At 39.5% G+C, this 21,265-nt stretch overlaps 1 protein-coding gene across 1 annotated transcript; it reads left to right on the top strand.

Moving 5' to 3' along the window:
- Positions 1-1,823: 1,823 nt before the first annotated feature.
- HNRNPUL2 (heterogeneous nuclear ribonucleoprotein U like 2) lies at positions 1,824-19,286 on the top strand. The gene is made up of 14 exons (XM_053720080.1): positions 1,824-2,448; positions 4,425-4,536; positions 5,404-5,474; positions 6,463-6,602; positions 7,204-7,294; positions 7,795-7,907; positions 8,402-8,665; positions 10,863-10,985; positions 11,531-11,662; positions 12,391-12,559; positions 15,641-15,835; positions 15,936-16,033; positions 17,639-17,728; positions 18,367-19,286. Exons 1-14 carry the CDS (start codon positions 1,920-1,922, stop codon positions 18,424-18,426), a joined length of 2,187 nt encoding a protein of 728 aa, XP_053576055.1. The 5' UTR covers positions 1,824-1,919; the 3' UTR covers positions 18,427-19,286.
- The last annotated feature ends 1,979 nt before the right edge of the window (positions 19,287-21,265 follow it).

The raw sequence follows: 21,265 nt of genomic DNA on the forward strand, positions 1-21,265 counted from the left end.
ACATAATATTCATGTGCTAAATCACTTTAAAAGTATGCAGCATAACTGTAAAAACCTGACAAGAAAATATCACCTGAACATCTCTATGTAAAAAAGATATTTTACCTCACTATTTCCTCAGCTCACCACAGTAAGTGTTGTGTAAAATGTTATCTTTCATTTACTGCCCAGCTGTAGGTAAAAAGAAAAAAAAGAAGAAATGAACAGCAGCCAATCAGCATCAGTAGTGCTGTGGTCATGAACTGTTTTACTGTGATCTCATCAAACTGAATAGGGAAAAATGAGTGTGCATAAGGCATGCTCCCTTGCAAGTCCCGGGAAATGCACGCTTTTTGCTGCTTGAAGTCCTTTACAATACTTAGGACACTTTGAGGCAAAATATCTTCCTTTTTTACAGAGACGTTTAGGTGATATTTTCTAGTCTGCTTTTTGCAGCTATGCTGCATCACATTTAAGCGTTTCAACATTTGGGTATTATGTCCCTTTTAAAGGGACATGAAAGCCCAAAAAATTATTTCATGATTTAGAGAATAAAGCTTCAAATTTACTTCTGTTATCTAATTTGCTTTATTTATTTGGTGTCCTTTGTTGAAGAAATACCTAGGTAGGTAGCGTTCACGTTTGGAGCACTACATGACAGGAAATAGTGTTGCCATCTAGTGCTCTTGCTAATGTATAACATTGTTGCAAAAATGCTGCCATTTAGAGCTCGATTGATCAAGACTTCTCCTCCCCTCTGAATGCAGGTTCTAACAAGTGAAGAACCTACAGTCACGATTTATCAAGGAGCGATCATCAGACTGCTGCTTCTCTACCTCTTAGGTGGAGAATTTCAATCTCCCCGGTCTCGTCCAACCAAGGACGTCAACAGCTCCTGCCTGGGATTGCACGTGAGCGCAAAATAGCGATTGTGTTTAATGCTTTATTCCGCCAGCGAATTGCTGCCTACCAGAGGTGAGCCGGGGTGGATAGGGGCGAATATGGCCGCCCTTGCTGGATAAATCGAGCCTATAGTGCTGCAGACACGGGCACACTCCTGGACTTAAAGGGACATTATACACTCATTTTTTCTTTGCATAAATGTTTTGCAGATGATCTACTTATATAGCCCATAAAGTTTTTTTCTTTTAAAAATGCATAGTTTTGCTTATTTTTAAATTACATTGCTCTGATTTTCAGACTCCTAACCAAGCCCCAATGTGTTATGAGAATACCGATGTATACCTACTCCAGCTTGCTCCTGTTTGTGTAAAGGGTCTTTTTTTTGCAAAAGAAGGAGGAGGGTCTCATTTCCCACTTCCAGTGGGCTTTCCAGCTACCTTTTCAACAGAGCTAAACTGAGAGCTTCTAAGTTTTTATTTTTATACTGGATATTTATATCAGTATCTGTGCATCCAAGTTTGGAAACCCCTGGTCTATTACATGCAGTTATATGAAAATGAGTGTATACTGTCCCTTTAACTTCCAGATTTTTTAACAAAGGATACAAAAAAATTGATAAAAAGTAAATTGGAAAGTTGTTTAAAATGTTACGTTCTATCTGAATCATTAAATAGTTTTAGATCATTTTAAACATTCTACTCTCCTATCCGCCATGTTTGAGGAGCAGATGGCTCTTTGTAACCATAGTGCAGCGGCCTAGTCGCAAAAAACACTGCTGGGCCTCGTATTATTTGTCCCCATACGCTTCTCAAACCCACTGGGTGACAATAACGGCCTAAAACTCAACGCCTCTATCGGGCATTACAGCCAATCACAAAGCATCCACTGTGGGGCATCTGCGAAAAGGCGGGAGATTAAGTAGGTCATTTCCGGCTATTGCGTTTCCGCTTCCGGTTTATTGTGCAGTTCAGGGCCGCGCGATCTCTTATTTGTTTCTTTTTTTTACCCTGGCGCATTTGTCCCAGTCGGTGTAGATTATGGATCCAAGTAAGATGAAAGTACAGGAGCTGCGGACTGAGCTCCAGAAGAGGGGCCTGGAGTGCAAGGGGCTGAAGGCCGAGCTGTGTGAGCGGCTGCAGGAAGCGTTAGACACCGAGCTGCTGGGGACAGACGAGGACAGTACGGAGCTACAAGGCCTTGCGGTGGAGGACGAAGATGAAGCGCTGGGTCTGGGGTCGGATGATGACGATGAGTTACCCCAGGAGGTCGGATCACAAGAGGGGGAGGCGGACAAGAAACAGAAAGATAAGGCGGCCGCGGATAAAGCAGCCCCGGTTAAGGCACCCGCGGTTAAGGCAGTCGCAGATAAACCTCCCCCGGAACGCAAAAACCCAGCAGCTCCTGCACCGGTCGCACAGAAGAAAGAGACCCCCAAGGCTAAACCCAAAGCAGTCAGCCAGCCCCAGAGAACAGGACGAGGGCGAGGGCGCGGCTCACACAACGGAGCGACGAACTGGAATGTGATGGTGACCGAGGAGGATGAGGATGGGCCAGAGGCAGCAGCGGGTAAATATGGCAGACAATGGGCCCTATCTGTATAACATACACCCATGGGTTACCTGCAGCATTTGTTAAAGGGGGTACCTGCAGAATTAGGGTAAAGGGAGGGGTAACCCTGTAGCATTGCGGTAATGGGGGGGGTAACCTGTAGCATTGCGGTAATGGGGGGGGGGGTAACCTGTAGCATTGGGGTAAATGGGGGGGGGGAGTTGTAACCTGTAGCATTGGGGTAAATGGGGGGGGGGTTGTAACCTGTAGCATTGGGGTAAATGGGGGGGGGGTTGTAACCTGTAGCATTGGGGTAAATGGGGGGGGGGTTGTAACCTGTAGCATTGGGGTAAATGGGGGGGGGAGTTGTAACCTGTAGCATTGGGGTAAATGGGGGGGGGGGGTTGTAACCTGTAGCATTGGGGTAAATTGTGGGGGGGGAGTTGTAACCTGTAGCATTGGGGTAAATGGGGGGGGGGGTTGTAACCTGTAGCATTGGGGTAAATTGTGGGGGGGGGGGTTGTAACCTGTAGCATTGGGGTAAATTGTGGGGGGGGGGAGTTGTAACCTGTAGCATTGGGGTAAATGGGGGGGGGGGGAGTTGTAACCTGTAGCATTGGGGTAAATGGGGGGGGGGGAGTTGTAACCTGTAGCATTGGGGTAAATGGGGGGGGGGTTGTAACCTGTAGCATGGGGGGGGAGTTGTAACCTGTAGCATTGGGGTAATGGGGGGGAGTTGTAATCTGTAGCATTGGGGTAATATGGGGGGGGGAGTTGTAATCTGTAGCATTGGGGTAATGGGAGGGGGGTGTAACATGTGGCGCATTGGGGTAATGGGAGGGGGGTGTAACATGTGGCGCATTGGGGTAATGGGAGGGGGGTGTAACATGTGGCGCATTGGGGTAATGGGAGGGGGTGTAACATGTGGCGCATTGGGGTAATGGGAGGGGGGTGTAACATGTGGCGCATTGGGGTAATGGGAGGGGGGTGTAACATGTGGCGCATTGGGGTAATGGGAGGGGGGTGTAACATGTGGCGCATTGGGGTAATGGGAGGGGGGTGTAACATGTGGCGCATTGGGGTAATGGGAGGGGGGTGTAACATGTGGCGCATTGGGGTAATGGGAGGGGGGTGTAACATGTGGCGCATTGGGGTAATGGGAGGGGGGTGTAACATGTGGCGCATTGGGGTAATGGGAGGGGGGTGTAACATGTGGCGCATTGGGGTAATGGGAGGGGGGTGTAACATGTGGCGCATTGGGGTAATGGGAGGGGGGTGTAACATGTGGCGCATTGGGGTAATGGGAGGGGGGTGTAACATGTGGCGCATTGGGGTAATGGGAGGGGGGTGTAACATGTGGCGCATTGGGGTAATGGGAGGGGGGTGTAACATGTGGCGCATTGGGGTAATGGGAGGGGGGTGTAACATGTGGCGCATTGGGGTAATGGGAGGGGGGTGTAACATGTGGCGCATTGGGGTAATGGGAGGGGGGTGATACCTGTAGCATTGGGGTAAATATGTTTTTTTGGGGGTTGCTAGTTATGGTCCTTCCTCTGCCCACCTTCCATTTGCCGCGTTCTTAGTGTGATGTAGAGCATGTCTGCAATGTAAAAGTAACCCTAAGGCAGACGGCGCATGCGCATCTCCTACATGTTTTTTCATTGTCTTTCTAAACATGTTTGTTATTTGGCAAGCGCACTAAAAAGTGTATATTTGAGATTTTATTTAATAACATTTTACACGCATAAATAAGGAAACCAATCTTTGGAGGTCATATTTATTATGCTTCTATGATTACTACTTGGCTAATAATGCAAAATTTACCATCACTTTAAGCAATGCTTAGACATCTCCCAACCCCACTGTACTTCAAATCAGCCTAAAAAGAGTGCGCTAGGAAACGGCCAAATTAAATTAATCTTATTCTTTAATCTTTGTTAGTGACACAAACCCCCAAATTTTACTTTTATAAATAAATGTGTTTTCTTCTGTAGCTGGGGATGAGAGCTCTGAGAGCCAACGGCAGGGATTGAAGCGGCAACGTGAGGATGATAAAGATGAGGGACGAACCTACCATGAATTTAAGGAGGAATCCCTTTTCACCAGGTTGGTATTTTCTTTTTTAATAGTCAGGAAAATACAACAGCCTATCATTGTTGTAATACAAAAGCACCAAGCAGTGGTTTATACTTAAAGGGACAGTATACTGTAAAATTGTTTTTCCCCGTAATGTATCACCATTGACTTATTACACCAGCTGCAGAATATAAAATGTATGTAAATTGCATTTCCAGATTTATTTATGTTTGTGAAATAGCTGGTTTTGTGGTTTGAAACCACAGCCTATTAATTTGGGTTGAGCTTGCAGGTAAAAGCTATCACTTGGTGTACACAAACTTGCTTCCTTATCTTTTGTCTGTAAACCAAAGCTCAGAACAATAGAACATTATAATTTTATTAATCTCTTCTACACCCTACTGGGAGTGTAATTTGTTTCTGCTGGGTGCGTCAACAAATCCTGGACTTAAAGGGACATCAAACCCTTTTTCTGTCCTGTAGTGCTTCAGGCATTTGCATGCTACCTACCTAGGTATCTCTTCAACAAAGAACATGAAACTGAAAAAAATAGTAGTAAATTGGAGACTTTTTAAAAATTGTATCCTCTATCTGAATCGTGAAAGAAAATATTTGGGTTTAATGTCCCTTTTAAGAAGCATTTTCATATCCCTTTAAAAACTACTACAGGTAGATAAAAAAAAATAGCTTCTATTGTAGTCTGCGCCTGAATGCTTCTACTTGTTGGCTCCAGCGTTTGCTTTTATCCGGCCCTCTCCGCACACCATTTATTTTTAGTTTCAATATTTTAAACCTTTTGTTTAAAAACTAATAAACTGCACATTAAATAAACGTAAAACAGGGCAATTCTGGTTAACTAAGGATGTGGATCCTGATATTCAATTTTTTCTTTATTAGGTCTAAGTCTCCCCCGCCACCTGAAGTGGACTTGGATGAAGTGGAGGACAGCGTTGTGTGTCTTGATAACGGTAGGTGTCTTTCATCCACTCCTCGCTATTGCAGTAATAGTCTATAATACACAAGAACAGTGCTGGTAAATATTGGTGTTAAATAATGCAGAAATTGGGAATGGGGCAACTTCAGGTGAAATATAGGTTTGGGACATTTATGGACTTTAGAGAAGGTAAGAAAGCACAGGTCTTCAGATTGTCTACATCTGAACAACCTGCATGCGATTGCAAGATTTCAATGATGGGATTGGGTCGGGGGGCAAGCCTATAACACTAGGTACGCCCACCAGGCCCCGATTCAATTCAAGAGGCGTTGTTGGCTTCAGTACAGCCAAACGGCTAGGGCGTTGCATGCCGTCCTAACGGTGCTAAAGCCCAGCACATTGAGGACGGCATGAAATGTCCCAATGTCGGGAAGAGGTTAAACAAATTCTATTTTTTTTTTTTTTTACTTTTCTGAACCGGAATCACCAAGAGCACAATTTTCACTGTAAAAAAACCCAAAAACAATTATTTCATGATTCCGATAGAACATGCAAATTTAAACAACTTTCCAATTTACTTCTATCTAATTTTTGTTCTTTTGGTATTTTCTTGTTGAAAAGCTAGGCTCAGGAGCTGTGAGCTAGCTGCTGATTGGTGGCTGCACATATATACTTGGCTTAGTGATGTGTTCAGCTAATTGCCAGAAGTGCATTGCTGCTCTTCCAATAAAGGATACCAAGAGAATCTAGTACAATTGATGATAAAAGTCAATTGGAAAGTTTGTTTAAAATTGTATGCTCTAAGTCTTGAAAGAAAATATTTTCATGTCCACTTTTTTTTTTTGTGGGTGTTTAAACACTAGTGTATATACACTAAAGAAAATTCATTTCACAAAAATGTTTAAGTATGTAACATTGGATTGGACTCACTGGGAGATAAATATTTTTTACCTTTTAAACTGTTTGTATGTTATGTAAGTAAAGCCATATTTACCTCTTAATTTGTCCTTGTCCTTTTACAGCATCCCGTGACCTGCAGTTTAAGATGGATAAGGACCGGTTGGGTGGAACCTCCCACTTCTTAGACAAATTTCCTACATTGTGGTCAGGGTCTCGTGCAACACATGGAGTGACTAAGGGCAGTGTCTGCTTTGAAATTATGGTGTGTACCCAGTTCTTGTATATGTATGTTCCAAGTAATAGATCCGCACTCGCTGGACATTCAAGAAACACGTTTTTTTTGTGTACAGTGAAGTTTCGGGGAGCAAACCGCCCCCTTCACAGTTGTCTCCCCGTAACGTCGCTGTACACAAACTTTTGTTTCTTGAAAGTCCAGCGAGTGTTGATCTATTACTTGGAGATATATAGATAGAGATGGATAGATATGGATGTGTAGAGGGATATAGATATTTACTCCTATTATCAGTAGGAATAGTTTCCCGAAGTTCTAAATTAGAAGCAGACAAAGGAAACCTTCAGAATTATCTTGTGCCACTACCCATACTTGTAATAAATCCCTCTGTGCAAACAGTAGCTCTCTGAGGGGAACTGAACCTCAAATCTGTATTCTCGCAAACACCTGGAGCACCTTCCTCCTAGTAGACTAGTAAGGTGGGAGGTTTTTTGGGATCTTTGCCTCCTCCTAGTGGCCAGGAGTAATGGATCATGGGCTCTCGTCACCTTTATGAGAATAAAAAAGACTGAATGTGGCGTTAACCCTAAATATGTCCATGTTACTAACTTTTTGTTTTGACCTTTTTTAGGTGCAAAGGAACGTGAAGCCAAAGGCGGGTTCATCAGAGATCCCCGTCATACGTGTTGGTTGGTCTGTTGCAGATTCTTCCCCTCAGCTAGGTAATACTGATACAAACAATGTGCCCACTTACTGTAATCAGCAGCTAGCTTACTGCAGTGCATTGCTGCCTCTGAGCTTACCTAGATATGCTTTTCAGCTAAGAATACCATTGAACAGTGCACATTAAATAGAAGTACATTGTAAAGTTGTTTAAAATTGCATGCTCTATATGAATCCTGAAAGAAAACCTTTGGGTTTTATGTCCCTTTAAATACAGTAGAATTGCACTCAACAAGTACAAGATATGCAATAACACCTACCGGCAAACTTGAAATGTATTCCATTTCTCTGTCCCCTGTATCATGTGACGGCTATCAGCCAGGCTAAGACGTATACACAGTGAACTCATGCACATGCCCAGTAGTAGCTGGTGCCTCAAATTTGTGAACATAAAAAGCAACCGCACAATTAAAAAATAGAAGTAAAGTGGAAAATATCAAAGCTGATGCTCTATCTGAACCATGAAAGTTTAATTTTAACTTAAGTCTCCTTTTAATAGGTGAAGATGAACTGTCCTTTGCTTATGACAGCCGAGGGCTGAAGGTCAACAACTCAAATTTTGAAGCATACGGAGATTCATATGGAGAGTATGATACGATTGGCTGCTTTGCGGTAAGTTGGCTCTTTCTTTGCAATTACAATGTAATGTCTCTTAACCCCTTAACCCACACTGACGTGTGTGTGTATATATATATATATATATATATATATACCTATTTTTCGTACCCCATAAAGTGTGCATACGCTGCAGCTTCAGTAAGCAACAGGCAGCTCTCTTCATATTGAAATAGACAATTGGTGCACCATTACCATATGAAGGCAGATGCCAGATTGTTAGTCAGTGACACACTTGACTGACTTTTTTTTTTTTTTTAATGAAGTATTCATCCAGAAGAATTGATAAAGACAAAATAGAATATGCCCAAATAAACTGTTTTACAAAGCTGATAAAGTACAAAAATAAGTCGGATATATTAGAACAAAACTGTGTCCTAGCAGAGCCATTTTGGTATCTTTATCTATTGCAAGAAAAGTCTGGTAATCACAAGGTGCTTTATCTGCCGATTTCCTAACCTAAGTACTTATTTCCTAATTCTGCCATTTAGGACTTGGATGGAGAAACAGTGGAGCTTTCATTTTCCAAAAATGGTGTTGCCCTAGACCCAGCGTTCTTCTTGGAGAAGGCATCTCTCGGGGACAAAGCCCTGTTTCCCCACGTGATGTGCATAGGCTGTGCTTTCCAGGTGAACTTTGGGCAGAGGCAAGAACCCTGGTACGACCCCCCAGATGAATTCACCTTCATTAAGAATATTGAGTTGGCGAACCTGACAAGGAGTAAACCATTACCCAAAACTAAAGAAGAATGTGAGGTATGGAGTATTCTAATATTGTAAATACAGGCCAGGTTATTACATTAAGGGACGTGCACTGAGAAGGATGCAACAAGCCAGCCAATCAGGAATGGATCAAAAATAATAGGTTTTTTTTAATGAATTGTGTGTCATTTATGCAATAGAAAGTTTTTTAAAGGGATCTGAAACCAAATTTTCTTTCTTTTTTCATGATGTAGATAGAGCATACATTTGTAAGCAACTTTCCAAATTACATCTTTTCTCAAAGTTGCTTTACTCTCTTGGTATCATTTCTTGAAGGAGCATACAGTTACTACTGGCAGATAGTAATAGGCAGATCACAAGAAGCATGCATTTGTAGCCGCCAATTAGCAGCTAGCTTTAGTTCCTGGGCAGTCCTAGGTATTCCTTTCAACAAAGGGTACCAAAAGAACAAAACAAGTTAGATAAAAGCAAATTGGAAAGTTGTTTAAAATTGTATATTATATACAAATCGTGAATGGAAAATGTTGAGTTGTGTTCCTTTAAATGCTTATTTGTGCAATAAATATTTTTTTTTTTTATTGGCTAATAACCTAAAGCGACAGAAGTCAAAATTACAATTGCATGGTGTTTTAAAGACCTTTTTAATTTACTTTTATAATCCACTTTGCATTGTTCTGTTTCCTTTGTTGAAGAGCATATCTGGGTAGGCTGATAGGAGCTTAGGAGTGAGCACAAGTGTTTAGTAGCAGTGTTTGCGACTTATGTATTTCCATGCTACCAACATTTTTGAAAACTCTGCTGCCATATGGCTTAATAGACGTGCGCTCTCCTGAGCTTACCTAAGATTACTCTAACAAAAGTTAGTAAGAGAACAAAGCACAATTGATCATAGACGTACACTAGAAAGTTATTTTAACCAATCCATTTGTTTCTTTGCTGTCCCTTTTTTTTAATATGCTCTACAATTTTTTTTATAAAAATTAGCCAAGTGGTGCCCACGCTAAAAAGGTCCTGGGAAGAACACTTGCACTATAAAAGGGATCAATCAACCTGTGTTGTAATCGCCAAACCCACAAAATCGCCATTTTGGTTGTCATTGTGCAATGCATATTTCGTTTTTTGGATAACAAAATTATAAGATTAACTACAAAGATCAGTTTTATGGTGTTTGTGGGGGTTTTTTTCTGGGAGGAAATTATTTTGAGTTTTAGGGGCATTAATTATCTTTAGATTGCAATCCTACACCTGGCATTGTCAGTATAATTTTCCAGTGATCACAATCAGCTCTTAACACCTATATTCTTGCACTTACATTTTTGTTCTCTTCCTTGTCCTTTAAATAGTCTTTTTCTTTAGTTGTGTATTTCACTACTGTCAGAATGAGCGTGCACATTCTTACACTCCCTTTACACAAAAATGTTTAATCCTGACTATTTAAATAGACCGATATTAAACCCCTTCATGCAGGGGGCAAGAGTTTAACATCGGAATGTACCTTCACGACGGAGGCAAATGTCAACGATTGGAGCATAAATAAAAGTGCAGACAGGATGTCACTTGATTGTCGCTGTGATCATGTGACTCCAAACGATGCTGATTGGCTCCTGGGGGACTGCCTGCGTTGATGGGCATGCCCCCCTGTCAGATCCACCTCAGTATTTACAAGGAGGGGAGCAGGAAGCCACTAAAGTTAGGACGTTCTATGCGGCCCTAAAGGCTTTTTTAAAGCATAGCGCTTTTAGGATGACATTGAGTGTCCTAACGGCGTCTAGGGATTAAAATAGAAGTAAATCCTCTGTACCCTTACTAGATTTAAATATTATTATAAGTGTGTGGTTTTTTATTCTGTTAGCTCTACTGCCTAATTAGAGCAATAAAGCTCTCACTGTTTTTTTGTATTTTATTTATTGCTGGAAAACCTATTGCTTCAGTGTAACTTTATCTTGAGATCTTAAACTCTCAGTACTTTACACATTTACCAAACCCTCCTCGAGGACGCTTTCAATCCCAACTGTGGGAGTCCCTTTCTCTGTGGCTTACCTTGTGGTCAAGAGGCGCATACTTCAGTAGTTTTGTGGAGAGGCTCTGGGGTCAGAGCTCTTTCTCACTTTGTATGGGGTTCAGCAAAAACTCCATCCCTAGAGCTGGGGTGCTTTTTGCACATGTAGATATATACTTGTCTTACACCCACTTCTGCTTACAGCACACTTTTTTCCTCTTACTCTCTCAGGTAATTATGATGGTGGGACTCCCAGGTGTAGGCAAGAGCACATGGGCGCGCAAACATATGACAGAGAATCCAGAGAAACGATACGAACACTTGTGCATAGAGCGACTGCTCCCACGGCTAATGGTAATACACTTGCGATGGAATCATTCATATTCTCTAATCTCTATCTCTAATCTCTATCCTCTATCTCTAATCTCTATCCTCTATCTCTAATCTCTATCCTCTATCTCTAATCTCTATTCTCTAATCTTAATCTCTATCTCTAATCTTAATCTCTATCTCTAATCTTAATCTCTATCTCTAATCTTAATCTCTATCTCTAATCTTAATCTCTATCTCTAATCTTAATCTCTATCTCTAATCTTAATCTCTATCTCTAATCTTAATCTCTATCTCTAATCTTAATCTCTATCTCTAATCTTAATCTCTATCTCTAATCTTAATCTCTATCTCTAATCTTAATCTCTATCCTCTAATCTTAATCTCTATCCTCTAATCTTAATCTCTATCCTCTAATCTTAATCTCTAATCTCTCTCTCTCTCTCTAATCTCTCTCTCTCTAATCTTAATCTCTAATCTTAATCTCTAATCTTAATCTCTAATCTTAATCTCTAATCTTAATCTCTAATCACAAGCTTATATTCAGTGTGTTGTTTTTATTTTTACAGACATTGGGGCCAGATACTACAGATAAAGACGACCCTAAAAAAAAAGATGATCTAACCAAGTTAGCAACACAATGTCTGATCAGATTGGTGGCCGTTGCGGCGTCCCGGAAGGGAAACTACATAATAGATCAGGTGAGGAGGCATAAAAGAATATGTAATCAAACATATTTTTTTTTTTTTTTTCTTCCTCCGAAACTGCTTTTTGTTCTTTCGCATTCCTTTTTCTTGTACCTTTTGTGTGTATGTATCTTCATTGCACTTTGCAGATATTGCTCTTTTTACATAGTGAAGGTTTTTGGCAACCCTGTGTCGAGCAAATCTATCAGTGCCGTTTTTCACACACATAAAAACACATACATATATAATTTTGAATGAAGGTATTTACATTGTTATTTTTAGACATATTGCACACTTAATAGACTACAGTATAGAAAGAACTTTTATTTTATATGCACTGGCAATAAAATGTGACTTTATTATGGTGATCTGGAACCGAACCCGCAATATATCCAAGGTACACCTGTATATATGCATCTCTTCTCTTTTTTTTTTTTTTTTTTTTTTTTTTTTTTTTTCCCTTTGCGTCTTTTCCTAATTGGCTTTAGCACATAACAGTTGTTAAACAGTGGAGTGGGTGGAGTTTAGCTTTTGAAAAAAAATTGTGACAAACCAGATGTTAATGTTATAAATTATAAAAATGTTTAGACTTGACTAATAAATTTCATTTTATAGCAGGACCACAAAAGTTAAGTAATTTAAGTATTTGCTGCCCCTTTTTTACATGGAGAGAAAATGATTTCGAAAGTAAATACATTTTTTGTTATTTTGAATGTCCTAAACTCTTCATCTGTCACCTCCAGTGCACCGTCTATAATTCTGCTCAACGCAGGAAGATGATTTGTTTTAAAGATTTCTATCGGAAGGCAGTTGTAATTATTCCTAAGAAGGAGGAATGGAAAAAAAGGCTGGAAGAACGCAGGCAGACAGAGGGGGAGCTGATTCCCAAACTTGTTCTTCTGGAAATGGAAGGTATTGCAATTTTACTTTTTAACCTGAGTACAACTGTTAACATGATATCAAACAGGAGTGGTGAAGGAACATTAGTATCATACAGTTCCTAACAGGAAATGACATCAGGCATGTTCACTTGAACAACTTTAGCAACTTTTTGTTTTTGTTTAATGCTGATCATGAATTCACTATCAGAATTGTGCTGGCACCATTTTTGAAAAACCTCATTTAGTACAACAGTGTTCTTAGTATGGCACATACAATGTTTGATTTAAGCTACGTAAGTAAATATTACTCTGAAATGTGATGACTTTCCATGTCTGTGGTACACTGCATTAGGAGCATCACAATACAACATCCAACAGTAGTCTGTCATCAGTCATTCCAGAAACCTTTTATAGAGCGGTTTCCTTGACCTGATCTCTTGGTGGAAATGCTCATCTTGTTAGCCACCCACATCACCAAGGTTGGTTGAGAAGAAATGTCAATGAAAGTGTAGCTTAAGTGATATGCAACATCTTATTTTCCTGTATGCACACAGAAGTTTGACTCACAGAAATCAGGAGATTGTTTTACTTAAGAAGTGTTCACAAACTCATTGAAAACTCATCCAAGCTTCTCGTTCTTCACATGTCAGCTTAAACGCTCCATCTTTTAGGATATCTCTGATGGGTTCCAACAAAGACCCTTCTTTCAGTTCACCTATGCTGATGTTTGGACTTTTTCCAGTCAGGTATTAGAACTCTTTAGAGTTAGTCTGCCATTTCCTTTGCCAAGCATTTCTCCAGCCGGAGTTTATCAAGTTATTGTTATCTGGTATTTGTAGAGCGCCAACAGATTCTGCGGCGCTATAAACAGGTGGTATACAAGATAACATTTATAGGGATCAGATGGGTAGAGGGCCCTGTAAAGAGTTTCACTGTTGTAGTCCGCTCTTATGAAGCTGATCTACAAACAGCTGGGCTTTTATAGCCTTGCATACAAAGGGGTTCAAGGGGATAGCAATGGAGTTAAAAAAAGATTAGTGTAGGTTGTGTATCCCTGAACAGTATAGTCTTTAGGGAGCAATTGAAGCTTTTAAAACTAGGGGAGAGTCTTGTGGCGCGAGGCAAAGTCCTGTAAGCGGGAGTAAGGAGGTAGCAAGAGAGGAGAGTAGGTGGTCGTGAGCAAAGGAGATGGGAGGGAGAATATCTGGGGACAAGGTCTGAGATATGGGGGAGCAGTGCAGTTGAGGGCTTTGTTTGTCAGTCAGAATTTTGTTTTAATCCTGGGGGCAAGTGGAAGCCAGTGAAGGGATTGGTAGAGAGGTGCAGCAGATGAAGAGCGACATGTAAAGATGATGACCCTGGCAGAGGCATTCTTTATGGATTGTAAAGGAGCTAGGTGGCCAAAGAGGATGGAGTTGCAGTAGTCAAGGCGGGAAAGGATGAGAGTGGATTAAAATCTTAGTTGTCTTGTGTAAGGAAATGTCTAATTTTAAAGATGATTTTTTTTAAGGTGAAAGCGGCAGGCTTTAGCCAAGAACTTAATGTGAGGAGTGAAAGAAAGTGACCCCAAGATATTGGGCATGTGGGGTAGGGGTAATGATGGAGTTATCAAAAGTTGTAGAGATGGGGGTGGAGATTTTTGAAGAAGCGGGGGGGGGGAGATGAGGAGCTCAGTTTTGCAAAGGTTTAGCTTAAAGGGATACTAACCCCAAACATTTTCTTTCATAATTCAGATAGAACATGCAACTTTATAACTTCTATTAATTTTTCTTTGTTCTCATGTTATCTTGATTTGAAAAAGCAGTAATAAAAGGTTAGGAGCCGGCCCAGTTTTAGTTCAGCACCTCGGTAACGCTTGCTGATTGGTTTGCTACATTGAGCCACAAATCAGCAGGTGCTGAACAAAAAATGGTCCGGCTCTAAAGCTTACAGTACTGCTTTTTCAAATCAAGATAACATGAGAACAAAGAAAAATTGATAATAGGAGTAAATTAGGTGCTTAAAATCCCATGCTCTATCTGAATCATGAAAGAAAAACATTGTGTTAGTGCCCCTTTAAGGTAGTGAGAGGACATCCAGGATGAGCTAAAACAGTTTAATGTGAAGGAGAGGAAGAACTATCATCTTGGGGTCAAGAGGGACATGTTGGACAATGTATTTACCAGGCTCATAAGTGTCTTTGCTCCCAGTTTTTATCAATATCTCAATGACTATGCGTACTAGGGGGAAACTAAGATTTGGAATCAGGGGGTCAATCCTAGTCTACAGTACCTATCCATTTCTAGGACTATTTTTCTTTGTTGACCAGTGTTATATTGCGATGCTTAGTCTGACTGTGTATATATTTATCTGGCATGGAGGTAGATGAACCTCTGGCATATTGATGCTTCAATATTTTTAAGGCTGTTTGAAAACCTCCATATTCAGTAGTCTGCGTCTGCTGAGTAGTATGTCTCTGAACATCTGAGTTGCCTTCTTCCTAGAGTTACTATAGACGGAATGCTGAAAAACTTTCTTTATAAGGCCACCTTTCTCTGTAGCGTCTTCTAAAAGTCATTGCATTGCAATTTGATTTATTTTTTAATTTTTCCTGTCCATGAAAGTTTTCGATGTTTAGCAGAATTTGTGCTTTGAGAGTTTGATATACTTTTCGATATACTTGTTTGATATATTTTCATAGTATTCACTTGATTGCCAAGTCCCAGACCTTAGGATGGGAGCAACATTACAGAATTGCTGGCATTATTTCCTGCCATGTTAGGACACTGGGAAGCATCTCGCCTTTGCGAGTGTCAGTGTGGTTTTTCACATTTGCTCCAGCAGTGATTTAATCACCAGACCGCCTAATTTTATGGTCTAGTGTGTTAGCAGAAATCTACATTTGATATGTTAGATCGTGCTTGGTTTCTTGTGATTTTAATCTTTTCTTTACAATTTGTATACTAGAATGTCTGTATTGGTATCTATAGATGGTCTCCCACTAACTTATAATTAACTTTAGCTCATTTTTTTTGTTTTAAAACTGGTTGTAATGTAAGAACCCTAAATGACATTAACTTTGTTCTTCTTACTAGTGTTTATTTTTCTTTTTTCCTTCTGCTTCTCCCTTCAGCCAATTACTTTATTCCGAAGAAAAATGAATATTTAGAAGAGGTGGTGTTTCCAGAGCTGGATTCAAAGAACGCTGTAATTGAGGTTGCTGCAGCTAAAAAAGAGGCACAAAAGCTGATGCCCTTAATCAACAAGAACAAGCGCCAGGAAAGTCAGAAACGCTCAAAAAGAGGCCGCAATAATTACCAGTCGACAGGTGAGAATTGGGGTTTGTAATGTGTGGAAAAGTTGCAAATATGTTTAACAATTTTCCTTGTACTATTTGTAATCACTTCCTAATACGGTTTTCTTCCCAGGTGGTTACCAAGGTGGCTTTAATAATCGTTCATTTATTCCACCTTCAACTCAACTGGTGTATCGCCAACCGCAGCAATACTTCGGAAATGTTAGAAGGGTAAGTAAAGATTTGGGATATAGTCATGTGATTTTCTGCACAAAACACCTGACTGTCATAGGAAAGTGGAATATTTGGTTCAGGCAAATACTTAGATCTTTAAAGTGGAGTACTAAATGGTCAACAATAGCCAAGGGAAGGCTAAGATGTTAAAGTATTTTATTCTGTATACACAGTAGAGCAACTAGTGGGGGAATGCATTGCTGCAAAATGTAACTCCAAGCCCTTGACTAGGCAAAATACGGAAGAAACTGGACAATATCCAGATAAAGCTCCAGGTCCTGATTGGAATACTTCCAAGGGTTTTAAGGGAATAGCCAAACCTATAAAAATTTTAGAGACTTAAAAGGGACATGGGATCCATAGTGTTTTTCATGGTCCAGATAGAGAATACAATATTAAACATTCCAATTTACTTCTAATTGATTTGCTTCATTCTTTAGATATTCTTTGTTGAAGCTATAGCAATGCACATGGGTGAGCCAAATGAGATATCTATGTGCAGCCACCAATCAGCAGCTACTGGCCCTGATATTGAAGCAAATTAGATAATATAAGTAAACTGGAAAGTGGTTTAAAATTGCATGTTCTTTCTAAATTCTGAAAGGAATAATTTGGTTTTCATGTCCCTTTAATACAGTAAGGTGGTACCATACCCACGTGGGGGGCTATTGCTTTAGAAGGGTTCATCTCAGAAGCTATAGATTAGAAAGTCTAACACTGATGGGGAAGCTACTATATGGATTATAACGAAGGATATTCAAGAGTTACAATTATAATTTTATGAGAAATCGCTAATGTGAATCTGTTAATCTATGTTCATAATATAAGGTGAATCAGTTGATTGTTGTACAAATAGTTGAAAATATTGGCCTTGTTGCTTAAAGGGATAGTAAACCCCAACATTTTCTTTTGATTCAGATAGATATTTTAAACTTATCCAATTTAATTCTATTATCAAATTGTCTTCATTCTCTTGTTATCCATTGCTGAAGGGACAGCATTGCACTACTGACAGGAAGCTGAAAATATCTATTTAGCCAATCACAAGAGACAAATGTGTGCAGGCACCAATTAGCAGCAGCTGCCACTAGTGTAGGAAATGTGCGTAATCATTTTTTAACAAGGGATACCAAGAGAACGAAGCACATTTGAAAATAGAATTGTATTTAAGTGTCTTAAAATGACCTGCTCTATCTGAATCATGCAGGTTTAATTTTGACTTTCCTATCCCTTTAAACAACTGGTAGAAAGATGGGGAACAAAGTGTTGTGATACATGGATTATACTCATACAACTGTTAAGTGGGTTCCATCAAGATCAGTATTTGGGCCCAGTTCTTATAAGTGACTTAGGTAGCAACAAGCTGGTAAATGGGATTTAACATTGATACAGTTTATCATTTTAAATTTTGATTGCAAAATAAGCACATTACCTAAATGGGACAATACGTTGGAAAACAGTGGAAAATAATTTAGGAGTTCTTGTAAGACAAAGGGATGTGGCAATTTCTGCATCTTGTCACTGATATGACAACCTTTGTTGCTGTCTAGTAACAAAGAGTACAAGTGAAATAATTGCAATTTATTCTGTTTATTCTGTTAGGATTATCCAGCTTACCCGAACTACCAGAGGTACCCTGTTCAGCGGGAACAATTTTATAACGATCCCTACTATAGAATGTCAGAAAGAGACGTAAGTATCGGTTTTTAGGGGGATCTTGTACATTTTAAATGTATAAAAATATGTACAGCACAAATTGTGTATAGTATTTCATTTATATTTTAGTTTGTATAATAGTTTAATTTCTCAACTATCCACTAAACATTTGGCTGTGTACTTGCCAGCACTCTGACAGCTGCATTTGCTTACAGTGAATGAGGGGGGGAGTGTGTGATAGAGAGATATAGATATAATCACACACTATCCCCCTCATTCACCGTAAGCAAATGCAGCTGTCTGAGTGCTGCTAAGTACATAGCGCATTGAGTTTTGCTGGTGTGTAGTCTATTTCTGTGTTATCCGTCTTATTAATGCTGTTTTAGAGGCAAAGGGTGGTCGCACCAAATATTGATTTGAATTAGATTTTTCTTCTATTAACTAACTTTGCATTTTGCTAATTGATAAAATAAACTTAACATTTCTATTTTTGAAAGCATTCTAAAACTTTTGGTATGTAATTTTTTTTTTTTAATTGGTTATTCCCACACTGAAAAAAATAGCACTGTCCCCAATAGAATATTGGGAGTTGGCCTTGTACAATCAAAACAAATTAAATGATTTCCATCCCTTTTATTATACTTATGGATTGTTTTTCTCTCTCAATCCCTTAGCTATGGATGCGCTATGAACGGACACGGCCCTGGAACTATTTAAATCGCTATAACTGGTGAAAACGCCACAGTAGCATGGATATCAGAGTGCGTTTTCCGTGGAGTGCTGCGGAATTCTGATAGTGTATATTTTTTTTTTTTTTATGTCAGTGAGTGCCGGCCCACAAAAATACTCAAGTATTTTATGAGAAGTATAAGTGGACTTGGTGAACGATTTCTTAAAGAACTTTAAACACTCTTCCCTGAATTTCAGTCTTTTCTGCCGGTCTATAAACAACGCATTTTGTTCATAGAACATTATTAAAGTTTTTGTGTGCAGACTTGTTTTGCCTATCAGAACATCTGAGCTTTAGTGTGTCAGAGTTTTTAAACACGCTGTTATGTTTTCATTAATCTGCCCATTAAGGGAATGCGCAGTAAATTGCCATTTTAAAAAAAAAAAACATTTTTATGGTTTTGTATGTAATTTTTTTTTTTTTTTCTTGATTTCCATTCTTAGTTTTATAATTTGTTTTTTTACTGCTTTACCATTACCTTGTATTGTCTTAGGTCGCCCTTTGTTTTATCGCTTTTTACTGCTGCGCCTTTGTAACTTTTTGTTTAACTTCATCGCCATCAATGCTGACTAGAAATTCTCTCTGACTTTGACGTGTCCGTTTTTATTTTTTCATCTACTGCTTTTTGTGCACTTTGACCATCACATAGGTGTTGATATTGTTACATTTGTTAGAACTATAAGCTGAATAATAATTGTCAAAGTAGTGTTGTGTAGTGCAGATATAGTGCGGAATACATGACTTATGTCATTTTAAACTGATCAGTATAATGAGATCCTGTGTTCACTTTCATGTTGACACACTGGTATTTTATATGGCTAAAAAACATTTAGTGCATTAAAATCATAATATCTTGTTACTGAATATCTTTTTGTAGAACCTTATTTTGACATTTCAGGTTTTAGAAACTATATATAGAATTTTTACACTGAATTTAACACAGGGCTGCCCAGCTCCTATGATCAATAAAACAACTTTATATGGGAGCTGTCCCTATCAGCGAGTGAGTCCCGCCCCCAAAATATGCACAATCAGGTTCATGTATCTTCCGTTAATCATAGTTGCCATTTTGGAACTTAAGTTGCACCCAGATCTGAAGGTGAGTTATTGCACGTGTGAAAACATCAGCTTTGGAATGCAGTGAATGCAAGATCTCAACCTGGTGCCACCCATTACCAGAGGTACACGTGGAATAACCTCAGTACAAAATTTACTACATTTATTTAGTGTTTAATGTCCCTTTAAAATTTACACCATTTACTTCGGGGGGTTTTTTACACACACCTGTACACAATGTGTTGTCAAACACTTTTGCCAGCCATGTGTAGGCTGCGTAAAAAAATATACATTGCATTTTTTAATATTTATTCTTAGTCTACTCCAGAAATTTGTTTATAAAGATAATCCCTTTATTACCCATTCCCCAGTTGTGCATAACAAACATGGTTATTAATATACTTTTTACCTCTGATTACCTTGTACCTAAGCCTTTGCAGACAGCCCCCTTATATCAGTGCTTTTGACAAATTTGCATTTTTGCCAATCAGTGCTGACCCATAAATAACCCCACAGGAGTGATTATGTGATATGACACACATGAACTAGCACCATCTAGCTTTAAACTGTCAAAATGCACTGCGATAAGAGGCGGTTTTCAAGGGCTTAGAAATTGGCATATAAACCTGCCTAGGTTTAGCTTGCAACAAAGAATACTAAGAGAACATAGCAACTTTAATAAAAGTAAATTGGAAGTTGTCAAAATTAGCGTTTCATGGCTCGGATCGGGCATGTAATTTTGTATAAGCAATCTAAAGCATAAATTAATTGCATAATTTAACATAAGATGATTTAACAATCTGTGCAACAAACATGAAAGAAAATGGAATGTTGGCTAAATTTTGCTTAGAGAAAATGTGATAGCAGCGCTTAAGGAAAAGCTAATTTATCCTGCTGCTCATACAGTTAAACCCCTCAGATAAAACTAAATGTGGTGCAGAAACCAGTGTGTGTACAGCAGCGCCAAAAAGCACAGATCTATGAAATGATATAGGTTCAGTATATTTGCAAAATGTAATATACAAGTATAATAAGCAAACAAAATTCAGATCACAATCTATTCAATCAATGTAGGGACGTCTTCCAGATAGGACCAATATGACAAAGTATAAACAAAAAACGGGTTTACGTTAAAATCTCAACATTTAACAAATTTATGTTTGCAAATATTGCATGGAGGATCCGTGATTAAAACACTATTTGCAGGGAGTATCACATAAACTGACAGATGATAAATGCTGTTTGTAAAGTTTCAGTTCACAATCCCCTCAGTGGATCTCACCAGAGGGATGGTAGAGGTTATGAGGATAAGCGGTTACCTTTAATACTTTCCCCTTGGCAGATCTCACCGCGTCCAGGGGATGGTAGAGGTTATGAGGATAAGCGGTTGCCTTTAATACTTTCCCCTTGGCGGATCTCACCGTGTCCAGAGGGATGGTAGAGGTTATGAGGATAAGCGGTTGCCTTTAATACTTTCCCCTTGGCGGATCTCACCGCGTCCAGAGGGATGGTAGAGGTTATGAGGATAAGCGGTTACCTTTAATACTTTCCCCTTGGCGGATCTCACCGCGTCCAGAGGGATGGTAGAGGTTATGAGGATAAGCGGTTGCCTTTAATACTTTCCCCTTGGCGGATCTCACCGCGTCCAGAGGGATGGTAGAGGTTATGAGGATAAGCGGTTGCCTTTAATACTTTCCCCTCGGCGGATCTCACCGCGTCCAGAGGGATGGTAGAGGTTATGAGGATAAGCGGTTGCCTTTAATACTTTCCCCTCGGCGGATCTCACC

The sequence above is a fragment of the Bombina bombina genome, chromosome 7 (genome assembly GCF_027579735.1).
Source record: "Bombina bombina isolate aBomBom1 chromosome 7, aBomBom1.pri, whole genome shotgun sequence".
Lineage (NCBI taxonomy): Eukaryota > Metazoa > Chordata > Amphibia > Anura > Bombinatoridae > Bombina > Bombina bombina.